Source organism: Paroedura picta, chromosome 8 (genome assembly GCF_049243985.1).
Source record: "Paroedura picta isolate Pp20150507F chromosome 8, Ppicta_v3.0, whole genome shotgun sequence".
Classification (NCBI taxonomy): domain Eukaryota; kingdom Metazoa; phylum Chordata; class Lepidosauria; order Squamata; family Gekkonidae; genus Paroedura; species Paroedura picta.
In genome coordinates, this window is record NC_135376.1 from 6,208,013 (window position 1) to 6,220,811 (window position 12,799).

At 56.0% G+C, this 12,799-nt stretch overlaps 1 protein-coding gene across 2 annotated transcripts; it reads right to left on the reverse strand.

Annotated features, from left to right (window-relative positions):
* Positions 1-8,349: 8,349 nt before the first annotated feature.
* CAMK2N2 (calcium/calmodulin dependent protein kinase II inhibitor 2) lies at positions 8,350-11,753 on the reverse strand. Of its 2 annotated transcripts, none has more exons than XM_077348218.1 (2): positions 11,278-11,753; positions 8,350-10,623 (listed from the first exon to the last, which is right to left on the reverse strand). In XM_077348218.1, the coding sequence occupies exons 1-2, from the start codon at positions 11,438-11,440 to the stop codon at positions 10,556-10,558; spliced, it is 231 nt and encodes a 76-aa protein (XP_077204333.1). In that variant the 5' UTR covers positions 11,441-11,753; the 3' UTR covers positions 8,350-10,555. The 2 variants fall into 2 exon arrangements, with proteins under 2 accessions (XP_077204333.1, XP_077204332.1); XM_077348217.1 differs by having other exon boundaries at positions 8,350-10,626; positions 11,278-11,686.
* Between the last annotated feature and the right edge of the window lie 1,046 nt (positions 11,754-12,799).

A 12,799-nucleotide genomic window follows, 5' to 3' on the forward strand; every position in this document is an offset into this window, starting at 1 on the left:
GTCCAATGAGCCAGAAGCCCACGAAGGCCAGAGAGCCTCATCGCTGCCAGGAAGGCCTCCGGAAACCTCCCCCTTCTGTTGACCCCTTTATTAGCCACTTTGCACCCTTCCAGGGTGGGGTGACATGGCGGAAGGGAAACACTGGGAACCCCGCTTGGCCCATGGCTCGGCAGCTGATGGGAAGCGAGCTCCTTCTTGCCTGTTAGGGGAACCCAAGCAAATAGGCCATCCCAGAAAGAGCAAATAGGCCATCCCAGAGAGAGCAAATAGGCCATCCCGGAGAAAGTGCCGTAATCCAGGGCCGATTCAGTGGCTTCAATTTGTGTTCTGTCCTGCGGCGGCGGCGGCCCTGGTGGGTGAGCGATGAACCAGGCCGGGCTGGGCCGCTCGGGGAGGACTGCGCGGCTGGCACGGGGCCGCTGCCTCGGGCTCCGTTCTGGGCTCGGCCCGCCTCCGCCCTTCCCGAGCTCCCCTCTCCTCTTGTCCTGTTTTGACTCGCCGGTTCCCTTCCCTCCCCCAACCCAGTGGGAGAGAAGCTGCTCCAGAAGGGCACTGAGTCGTGAAGGAAGCCGCTGTGGTCCCGGAGTGGGGGAGGTGCAGAAGCCGGGAGGGCGGGGAAGCACACTGCAGGTTCTTTCGCCACTTGACCCTGGCCTCTGGGGGTTAGCGGGGGCTGGTGCCCCTGTTGGCCGGCCGAGGCCACCCCCAGTCCCCTGCAGCAGGGATTGGCCCTTAAGACCACTGGGAAAGGTCAGGGGGGCATCCCCTTCCCAGTACCATTCCCCCCGCCCGCACCTGGTCTTCCCCTGGTCCTTCATTGACGGGAGGTCAGATGCGGTCTCTCCTACTGGAAGGTGGGCAGCTGGGAGGTGCAGGGTGGACCAAAGGGAGGGATGGAAATGAGCAATTGGCTGTGAGGAGGGCCTCAGGCATCGATGGCTTTCAAAGAGGGTTAGGTAGATTTGTGGAGGATGTTATGGGGGTGGCTGAGGGGAACCTCCACATTCAGAGGCACTGATCCTCTGGATCCCAGAGCCAGGAGGCAACGTCCGGGGAAGGTCGTGGCCTTTCAGCTGTTGGCCCTCCAGAGGAACTGGCTGGCCACTGTGTGGGACACGATGCTAGATCGGTTGGACCACTGGACTGATCCAGCAGGGCTCTTCTGATGTCCTTAGGAAGGCCTTGGCCTTTCTGCCCTAGAATCATAGAATAATGGGAGGGCCCTCCTGGGTCATCTAGTCCAACCCCCTGCACTATGCAGGACACTCACAACCCGATCACTCATCCACTGTCACCTGCTGCCCCCTTGAACCTTCACAGAATCAGCCTCTCCGTCAGATGGCTATCCCTGTCATTGGCTCTCCAGAGGGACTGGTTGGCCACTGTGAGAGGCAGGAGGCTGGACTAGAGAGACCACTTGTCTGATCCAAAAGGGCCTTTCTTATGTTCCTACTGCAGGTGCCTTGCGATGTGCTCATTATCCCGCAACTTGTTGATGGTGCTGGACCCCTGAGAGGTCCACTTGGCTACAAGGCCTCCCTTTGAGATGCCCTGACCTGGATGGCCAGTGTAATCCAGTCTGGGCAGAAGAAGAAGAAGAGTTGGTTCTTATATGCCGCTTTTCCCTACCCGAAGGAGGCTCAAAGCGGCTTACAGTCGCCTTCCCTTTCCTCTCCCCACAACAGGCACCCTGTGGGGTGGGTGAGACTGAGAGAGCCCTGAGATTACTGCTCAGTCAGAACAGCTTTATCAGTGCCATGGAAAACCCAAAGTCACCCAGCTGGCTGCATGTGGGGGAGTGCAGAATCAAACCTGGCACTCCTAACCACGACACCAAACTGGCTCTCCAGATCTTGGAATCTAAGCAGGGTCAGCCCTGGCTGGATGTGAGCCCAGAGGGGGTGGGAGCCCAGGGTTGTGCCGCTGTAAAGGTAAAGGTAAAGGTATCCCCTGTGCAAGCACCGAGTCATGTCTGACCCTTGGGGTGACGCCCTCCAGCATTTTCTTGGCAGACTCAATACGGGGTGGTTTCCCAGTGCCTTCCCCAGTCATTACCGTTTACCCCCCCAGCAAGCTGGGTACTCATTTTACTGACCTCGTTAGGATGGAAGGCTGAGTCAGCCTTGAGCCAGCTGCTGGGATCGAACTCCCAGCCTCATGGGCAGAGCTTTCAGACTGCATGCCTGCTGCCTTACCACTCTGCGCCACAAGAGGCTCATACTGTGCCGCTGAGGCAATGGCAAATCCCCCTCTGAACGCCCCTTGCCTTGAAACCCCTACGGGGGTCACCCTAAGCCAGCTACCACTTCCCAGCACTTTGCAGCACAGCTTTAGGACCCAACACTTCAAAAAGGACGTGGGCAAAATGGAGAGGCTGCAGAGGAGAGCGAGGAGGATGATCCGAGGCCTGGGGACTGAGCCCTGGGAGGAAAGGCTGAGAGACTTGGGGATGTTCCGCCTGGAGAAGAGGAGGCTGAGAGGGGACAGGATGGCTCTCTTGAAGGATTTGAAAGGTTGTTGATTGGAGGAGGGCAGGGAAAGGTTCCTGTTGGCAGCAGAGGAAAGGACCTGCACTAAACTACGTGTAGAATGGGAGAAGGAGAAGGAGAAGGAGAAGGAGAAGGAGAAGGAGAAGGAGAAGGAGAAGGAGAAGGAGAAGGAGAAGGAGAAGGAGAAGGAGAAGGAGAAGAAGAAGAAGGAGAAGAAGAAGAAGAAGAAGAAGAAGCAGAAGCAGAAGCAGAAGCAGAAGAAGAAGAAGAAGAAGAAGAAGAAGAAGAAGAAGAAGAGTTGGTTCTCTCCCGAAGGAGTCTCAAATCAGCTTACATTTGCCTTCCCTTTCCTTTCCCCTCAACAGACACCCTGTGAGGGAGGTCAGGCTGAGAGAGCCCTGAGATTAGAATCATAGAATCATAGAGTTGGAAGGGGCCACACAGGCCATCTAGTCCAACCCCCTGCTCAACGCAGGATCAGCCCTAAGCATCCTAAAGCATAGAATTATAGAATCATAGAGTTGGAAGGGGCCACACAGGCCATCTAGTCCAACCCCCTGCTCAACGCAGGATCAGCCCAAAGCATCCTAAAGCATCCAAGAAAAATGTATATCCAACCTTTGCTTGAAGACTGCCAGTGAGGGGGAGCTCACCACCTCCTTAGGCAGCCTATTCCACTGCTGAACTACTCTGACTGTGAAATTGTTTTACCTGATATCTAGCCTATATCGTTGTACTTGAAGTTTAAACCCATTACTGCATGTCCTTTCCTCTGCAGCCAACGGAAACAGCATCCTGCCCTCCTCCATGTGACAACCTTTCAAATACTTAAAGAGGGCTATCATGTCCCGTCTCAACCTGCTTTTCTCCAGGCTGAACATTCCCAAGTCCCTCAACCTATCTTCATAGGCTTGGTCCCTTGGCCCCACATCATCTTCGTCGCTCTCCTCTGTACCCTTTCAATTTTATCTACGTCCTTCTTGAAGTGAGGCCTCCAGAACTGCACACAGTACTCCAGGTGTGGTCTGACCAGTGCCGTATACAATGGGACTATGACATCTTGTGATTTTGATGTGATGCCCCTGTTGATACAGCCCAAAATGGCATTTGCCTTTTTTTACCACTGCATCACACTGCCTGCTCATGTTTAGTTTACAATCCACAAGTACCCCAAGGTCTCGTTCACACACAGTGTTACCTAGAAGCGTATCCCCCATCCAGTAGGCATGCTTTTCATTTTTCTGACCCAGATGCAGAACTTTACACTTATCTTTATTAAATTGCATCTTGTTCTCATTTGCCCATTTTTCCATTGTGTTCAGATCTCGTTGAACTCTGTCTCTATCTTCCGGAGTATTTGCCAGCCCTCCCAATGTGGTGTCATCTGCAAACTTTATGAGTAGTCCCTCCACCCCCTCATCTAGATCATTAATAAATATGTTAAAAAGTACCGGGCCGAGCACCGAGCCCTGAGGTACCCCGCTACTCACCTCTCTCCAGTCTGATGAAACACCATTGACAACAACTCTTTGAGTGCGGTTCTCTAACCAATTCCCTATCCACCTGACTATCTGAAAATCCAGATTGCAGTCCTTCAACTTATCCATCAGAACATCATGGGGAACCTTATCAAAAGCTTTACTAAAATCCAAGTAAACGACATCAACTGAATTTCCCCGATCCAGCAAACCTGTCACTTGGTCAAAAAAGGAAACCAGGTTGGTCTGGTAGGACCTGTTGGAGACAAATCCATGCTGACTTCCTTGGATCACCAAATTGTCCTCCAGATGTTTGCAGATCACTCCCTTATTATCTGCTCCATTATCTTACCCAGATTACTGAAGAAGAAGAAGAGAGTTGGTTCTTATATGCCACTTTTCTCTACCCGAAGGAGTCTCAAAGCGGCTTACATTTGCCTTCCCTTTCCTCTCCCCACAACAGACACCCTGTGAGGGAGGTGGGGCTGAGAGAGCCCTGATATCACTGCCTGGTCAGAACAGCTTTATCAATGCTGTGCCGAGCCCAAAGTCACCCAGCCGGGGCCACACACTGCTTTGCCCCATGGTGTAATGCTATTAAGACAGCCCTGAACACCAGTGCATGAAGCTGCCTGGGAGTGAATCAGATGCTTGGCCTGTATGTTCTACTCCGGGTAGTAGCAGTTCTCCCGGGTCTCAGGGTCTCTACCTGAGACCCTGGGGAACTGCTACTACCCTGAGTAGAACATACAGGCCAAGCATCTGAAAACGAATGTCCATCTCTTTCAGGGGAAGGATGCCAAACTTGGGAAGTTGTGTCCTATTTCTCCAATCCGGGGGGGGCTGGCTGTGAAGAGTTACCGAGAAAAAACTTCCAAATTAGGAAGGGGAAAAAAGAATCTAGGATTATCTAGCCGTTTATATACTCGGGCAGAGCCATCGCTGGCTTCTCATTAAAGCTGGAACGAGGCAGCTGGACTTTGAAATTCGGCAGCTTGGTTTGGAGTGCAATGGTATTAGATGTTAGACTGAGCCAAGAATCATTGAGAAGAGGAAACAGAAGAAGCAAGCAGTTTTGCAGTATCCTTTTTAAAAAGGAAGTACCAAACACAGATTCTACAGGGGCTTCGCTAGAAAGGGGAAGGAATCACAACAGAGGCAGACCTGATAAGTCAGTTGTGTGTGTGTGATAGTGGAATAGTTTCTGAACTGTGTGAACTGATGGCCAGCCAAATCACCTCTTACTGCCAGCCATCCTAAAGTCTTGCAAACTGAAGAAGAGCACCTGGGTTTTTCTATCCTGATTTTCACTGCCTAAAGGAGTTTGAAAGCAGCTCACAATCATCTTCCCACCCTCTCCCCACAATAGGCACCCTCTGAGGTAGACGAGGCTGAGAGAGCTCTGACAGAACTGATAAGAGCTCTGAGAGAACTGTGACTGGCCCAAGGTCACCCAGCTGGCTGCAGGTGGAGGGGTGGGGAATCAAAGCCATCCTACCGGATTAGAGGCTGCCCCTATTTAACCAGGACACCAAGTGGGCTCCCAACGGGGGGCTGCAGCTTCCTTTATTAAAATGATTTGTCACATGTTGAGTCTTCCTTTTCCCCTGCAGTCTTCCACTTTTCTTTGTATGTTGGTCTGTCCCAGTGACCCTCGTCTTCTCATTGGGGTACCCAAGTATGACAGCCTCTGTTGAGTCACTTGAGCTCCCAGGGAGAGTTCAGGATTGATCTGGTCTACACCTTGATGTTTTGCCTTCTTGTTGGTGCACGACATACGGCCAGTTCTGCTACCACTGACTTTTGCTGCCTACTTAGCCCTCTACCGAGATTGCAGCAATCAGACATCAGTCCTATAGAGATGTGCGTACAACAGCTGGTAAGAGCAAAACTTTCACAGCAGCATGCCAACAGGACAGACATTCTGGGTCAGGAAAATGATACGGGGTGGGAAGGAAGGGAGGGAGGGAGGGAGGGAGGGAGAAGACTCAGGGTGGAAGGAAGGAGGGAAGGCAGGAAAGAAGGAAGGGAGAGGGGGAGGGGGAGGAGGGGAGGGAGGGGAGGACTGAAAGAAGTAGGAAGGGGAAGGAAGGAAGGAAGGAAGGAAGGAAGGAAGGAAGGAAGGAAGGAAGGAAGAGGAGAGGAAGGAAGGAAGGAGGGAGGGAGGGAAGGGAAGGAAGGAAGGAAGGAAGGAAGGAAGGAAGGAAGGAAGGAAGGAAGGAAGGAAGGAAGGAAGGAAGGAGGGAGGGAGGGAGGGAGGGAGGGAGGGGAAGGAAGGAAGGAAGGAAGGAAGGAAGGAAGGAAGCAAGGAAGGAAGCAAGGAAGGAAGCAAGGAAGGAAGCAAGGAAGGAAGGAAGGAAGGAAGGAAGGAAGGAAGGAAGGAAGGAAGGAAGGAAGGAAGCAAGGAAGGAAGGAAGGAAGGAAGGAAGGAAGGAAGGAAGGAAGGAAGGAAGGAAGGAAGGAAGGAAGGAAGGAAGGACATTAATCTGAATTTACGTTTCTTGGGCTTTGCCCCTGAACAGAGTGAGGTTTTCTTAAAGAAAGAAAGGGCTGCTGTTTGGCTCCAAGAAAACAAGACCCACCTTAGCCCCGACCGTGACAGTTCGGATTTCTTGGCAGCCAGAAAAAGCGTAGAAGAACGAAGCAGTCATCCCAGCCGCCCCAGTGGCGTCCGGGAGCGAATGCCCCCCGTGAACTGTGCAGGGGGAGAGAAGGGGATGACCTGGGATCTCTGGGGGGGGGGGTCTCTCCTCTGCCTCCCCTCTGGGCCCTTTCCGCGGGGCTCGATTCAGGCCCGACTCCCGGGCGAGACTCCAGCAGGCGTCCAGGCGGGACCCCCCGGGGACCTCGGGGGGTGGGCAGGGAGGTGACGAAGGAAGCCGGCCATTGGGGAAGGGGATCTGTCCAAGGGATCTGCTTGCCCAGCGGGGCCGAGAAGAGCCCGAGGCGTCGCCAGCCGCGTCATCGGCGGCTGCAGCCCGGTCAAGAGCTGCGCACGGCAGGCGGAGGACGCAGGGATGCGAGAGGCCAAAGAACCAGAGGCTCCCCCCCCCCGCCCCCAGGAGAGCGATGCTGAGCATCAGGAGGCCAGGAACCCTCTCGGAGGCCCGGTCCCTGCGATGCCATCCCTTGGGGACTCCAGGGAGGCGGAAGACCCGGAGCCACCGCGGGAGACCGAGACGGCAGCGGCGGTCTCTTCGACGGGAGAGGCTCTCTCGGGTCTCTGCCCCGTAGTCCGTCCAGGCATCCGGGGCGTCTGCTTTGCACGGGCCTGGCTCTGGCCCTAGTCCAGGGCCTGTGCCCATCGCCCTGCCGGGAGAGGGAGGAGGGGGGGGCGCGTTCTCCCCTTCCCCAGCTTGCAAACCTACGGCTGGGCACGTCTATTTCGACGGGGCTGGTCGGCGGCGGCGCTGCGTTGGCAAGGCCCGGCTGTCTGCAGCTGTGCCACCGTCTCCTTTTCGGAGCTTCTACCCCCCCCCCCCAAGCACGCACTCACACACACACACACACACACGGGAGAACGAACGGCGGCTGGAGGAAACCTGACCGCCCTGCAGAGGGTGAAGGGAAGGGGAAGCCATCGCGGCCGGTCTCCTTTCCAGCCTCCGCAAGTTCTCTCTCCCCCACCGCGGCTGTGAAGGACATTCCGAAGGCCTCCGGGTCTGGAAGGGGGCCACGGAGCTCACGCACGGCCTTGGCGTTCTTTGGGGGGGGGGCGGGAAGGCGCAAAGGGCAGAGGCTTTGAACGACTCCCTGGTTGACACGACCATTCCACCGGGGGGGGGAGGGAGAGGGACAAGACCACCCTGGCTCCTCTGCCGCGGCCAAGCCACCTCCTTGAGGGACAGACCACCCCCCCCCCCCGGACAAAATGCAGGCGCGAGGAACGTCTTGCAAGGTCTCTCCTTCTCCCCCCCCCCCCCCAAGAATCCTCTTTTCTCCCAAAGGGACAATCTGGTAAAATCGTTTAAGATCCACAGGCTATTCAGCTGCTGCCTGGATTTCTTTTGCTGTCTGTCAAGCCAAAAACAAACACGCACACACAAAAACTCCTCACTGACACACACACACACACACACACAGGCACACAAACACAACACCTAGTTCATTTACCCCCTCACCGCCCAAATCAGGCAAGAGCAGAGCTTCCAATCGTGGAGGTGAGAGGCAGCCCTTGAAAACCCGGGTCTACCTGGGCAGGACCTACTCCCCCCCCCCCTCAAGCCTCTGGCCCGGGAGGGCTACCTGGCTCGGGGCCTGCCCTTCCCCAGCGACGCCTTTCCAAGCTGCCTCGTCCCTCAAGGCCGACGGAGGCGTCGCAGTGGCCAGCTGGGCGACCCACGTCGAAAGGGTTGTTGCTAAGGAAGACACGCAGCCGGGGCTGTTTCCCTTTCAGTACATGTATGTATTTATTCATTGGGTTTCGTTCACCAGTACAGTGAAAAATGGGATTGAAATTTACAATGAGTCATTCTTAGAATGTCATGACAGTAGGTTTTTGTATTATTGTTATTTTTTTTTGCTTCGTCGTCGTCATAAAATTTCGTCGTATATTATTGAAAAGAGGGTGGTTTCTCATGCACGACCCACAAGAGTAAGCGTCTTCTTGTTTTAAAAAAAATCAAACGAAATGAAAGTACAAAATTAAAAACAACTCTGAACGTCCCCTCCTAAGAAAGAGGCATCAAATAACCGGCGAGTTATCTGAACACATTCATAAACAGTGCAATATTATTAATTCCCCCCCTTATTGTTGTTTCTAAATTCATGATATCCCTACGAAGTCCCGCGTTCAAAGCCATGGATCACAGTAGAAGACTCTTAAATACATTTCTCGTTATGATGAGTGCAAAACTTGGAACACATTCAAGAAGTCCTGTCCAATACTGATATAGAATTAAGAGAGAGCCATCTTTTAAAAAATATATATATATATACCTGCCTTCCCGTAGGAAATCCCTCTTAATGACCTCATCTCTCTGTCTGATGGAGAGGGAAAGAAAAAGAAAAGGAAAAAAAAATAGACAAACAATCTTTTGATGCAACTGTTGTTGTTTTGTTTTGTTTTTGTTTGACATTAGCAGATTGTTGTTTAACAAAGATTCAGATATAAAAATACAAATATGAGGAGATCCTGTTTAAAAAAGAAGCGTGCCATAGTGGGGGGTGACCAGTGGCACTGAGACGTGGCACCGAGACCAGGAAGCTCATGCAAATAACGATGGAGCGAGATGTCTTTCGACAGCAAGAAAACGACCCACTGCCTTTGAAGGTTAAGAGTCCGTCCGCGGTCAGAAATATCGTCTTCCACTCCACGCTGCTGGCTTCGGGGTTTGCGTCCAAACTGCTGGTATTTTGCAAACGGCTTGAGGGTTCGGGGTAGGTTGGGGTCAAGGGGGAGGGGGGGGGGGCGGGAGAGAGACTGTCGAGAACAGAATGGCTGCTGGTCTGAAATACAGGAGATGTTAACTGCAAACACGACGAGCCGGTGACCTTTGGGGGAGCGTGTCTGCGTATTTCGGGGTCTTTGCGGGTGTCAGCTACATAAGCACCCCCAACCACCACCGCGCCCCGGGAGAGGGGGGGGAGAGGGGAAGTGACCGGTGTAAAGTGCATTGCTAAAGGAGACCCCCCCCCAACTCCACGCACCCCCCTAAAAACGGAGAGCCCCGGGCGATCCCGTGGCGACGAAGCTCTCGACGCAGCAGCACGTTCGTTTGCTGTGGCGCGGGGTCAGCCAAGACAAAGAGGCGAGGGTGGGTGGGAGAGGGCTCTAACAAAGAGGTGGGTGGGTGGGAGAAGACTCTAGCTCTCTGGCTGAGGTCGGGACGGAAGGGGAGGGGGCGAGGGGGTGGGCGGGCGGGAAAGAGTCACAAGCAGCACCCCAGCATCGAGGCGAAGAAACTGCCGCAGCGGTGGGCTCAGCGGCACAAAAAGCCAAGCAAAGGTGTGTGTGTGTGGGGGGGGGGGGAAGCAAGCGAGCAAGCGAGCAAGCGAGCAAGCCAAGCGCGTCGGCGGCGGGCATGGTGCTGAAATGGACAGCTCCCCAGCGGGCAAGAGCGCCAGAAGCTGGGGCGCGGAGGCAAGCGGGCGGGCGAGCGGGCGGGCGGCCGCTGGGCGCGCCGGGCCGGGCCGGGGGTGCTGAAGCGGACAGCTCCCTCGGAGGCGCAATGGCTCCGGCGCCGCCGCAAGGGCCGCATCGGCCTGGAAGGGTCTGGCTGGGCCGCCTGGGCGGTCGGTGGCGTCGGGCGGCGGTGCGGTGTTAAGGAAATGAGGCCAGAGACGGGTGGTCGCGGTCTCTTTGTGTGCCCCTTTGTGTTTTGACGCTCGGTTGGGTGCAGAGGAGGGCGAGGTGACCCCCATCGGTTCCCTCTTCGGTTGGGGGGTCTGGGTTGGGGGTGGAGGGTGTTGCCAGCAGCCTCATTCTCCTTCCTTCGCTTTCCCCTTCCTCTCTCTCTCTCTCTCTCTCGCTCTCTTTTTATTTCGCCTTCCGTTGTTCACAATCCCGACAAACATGCACAGCCGAAAGTGCTTTTTAAAAATTCAGTGATCAGTCTGCAGCTGGGTGCAGGCGCCTGGCTGACCGATTTATACCCCGGAAGGCGACTTGTCTGTCATGCCCTTCAGCACTTCGTCTATTCGATCGTCTTCGATCACTACTGCGGACGACAAGAGAACAACAAAACAGCACGCCGTCAGCAAGGAACCCGGCAGAGCTTGGGAGATTGAGTCGTCGTCTCCCCCCCCCCAGCGCCGCCGCCGCCCGTGGGGGGCTTCCTGCCGGGGGTCTTTGGGGTTCTGGGGCGCGATTCCCCCTCCCTTAGAACATCTGGCAGGGAGAAATCAGGAAAATGGCTCCCGGTCCATATCCAGATGTTTCGCGCAGGGAGCGCGGGGCAGGCTAAGGTGATTAAAAGAGGGAGCCGCAGCCAGGGGGACGTGCGGAAGGAGCGGGGCTGAGAGGCGAGAATCCCGGGGGTGCGCGCCTGGAATGGCCGGGAGAGGTGGCACCCGGGCGGCCCAGGGGTCAGCTCGGAGCCAGAGGATCTTGAAGGGGGGGGTGGGCTGGACAGAAGGGGGCCTTGGGGGACCACAGAGCGAAAACAGCCCTTCTCCAGCCCCCCAGCCCTGCGTCAGGCAGAGACTCGCCTGCAAGGACCGGGCAAGGCACATCGGCGCGACACGCGTGCAAAAGGGACGGGGGAAGCCAAAGGAAGCCAGACCCGAAGCGTCCCCGGCCCGGGAAGGGGGGGTGTTGGGGTGGGAGCCGAGAATCCCGGGGCCGGGGACCGCCGCAGCCGCAGCCTTACCTCTCTTGGCTCGGCCAATCTGCCCCAGTTTGGGTGGCCGCTTGGACTGGTTGCCCCAGGCGTTGGTGTCCTGGAGGCGGCAGCTGAAGGAGAGCTCGCTGACTTCCGAGTCGGCCCCATAGCGGCCCACCTTCTCGTCGCCGTAGGGCAGGATCTCGGACATGCCGGCGGCTGGGCGCGGGGCGAGAGGCGCGAGGGCGGGAGCCGGGGCGGGGGCGGGGGGCGGCCGGGCCGGGGCGAGCGGGAGCCGGTGTGCGCGCCGCGGGAGCCGGACGACGAATGCGGAGCGGCGGCAGCCTGGACCAGCGTCTGTGCCGAGCGCCGGGGCAGCCCTGCCTCATCAAGGAAACCCGGGCGGAAGGATGAAGTCATGCATCCGGGCGGCTGCTGGGCGGGCTGGGCTGGGCTGGGCTCCGGCTCGGCAAAGCAAGGGAAGGGAAGGGCCTCCCCCAGCGCCCTCGCTCACATGCATGCATGGAGGGATGGATGGATGGAGGGATGGCCTGCCCTCCGAGAAGGGAGGCGGCGACCCCCAGAGGCCGGGGTGGCCGCATGGGAAACCTGGCCCTGGGACACACCCAGACACACAATTTGCGGGGAGGAGGCTGCAGGAGTGGGGGCTTGGCTAAGGCACCCCTGGCTGGGTGGCAGGTCCCCTTGGGGAACCCCCCTCCCCACACCAGGCCCCGGGGATGCTGGGAGTTGCTGAGCCCCTGCACACACACTCACTCACACACACACACACACACACACACACACACACACACACACACACAGAGGCAGGGCCCTCCAGACCTCACTGCATTTCCCACTTTTGTGTGCCTTAAGGCCCTCCTTTGACTTCTGACTTAGGGCAACCCTATGATGAATGGATGCATTGATGAGTTAATGCAGGGGTAGTCAAAATGCGGCCCTCCAGATGTCCATGGACTACAATTCCCAGGAGCCCCTGCCAGCAAATGCTGGCAGGGGCTTCTGGGAATTGTAGTCCATGGACATCTGGAGGGCCGCAGTTTGACTACCCCTGAGTTAATGAATGGCCTCTCTCCCAGCTTGGTGGAGTGGTTAGGAGAGTGGACTTCTAACCTGGCAAGCAGGGTTTGATTCCCTGCTCTCCCACATGCAGCCAACTGGGTGGCCTTGGCCTCCTCACAGCAATGGTTTCTTCTCCAGAAATCTATCTAGTCCCCTTTTAGAGCCATTTATTCCTGTGGCCATCACTACATCCTCCAGCAGCGAATCCCACATTTTGATCACTTCCTGTGTAAAGTGGGCTTTCCTTTTTTTCCTGTAGTGAACCTACTGCCCATCAGCTTCATTGGATGCCCTCAAGTTCTAATATTCAGGGAAGGGGAGAAACATTTATCTTGGTCAACCCTCTCCACACGGTACAGAATTTTATAAGCCTCTCTCATGCGCCCCCCCCCCCCCCCCCTGGTCTGTTTTCTAAGCTAAAAAGTTCCCAACTCCCCAGCCACTCCTCGGAAGGAAGGGGCTTCACTGTAAATGCTTGTTCATATAA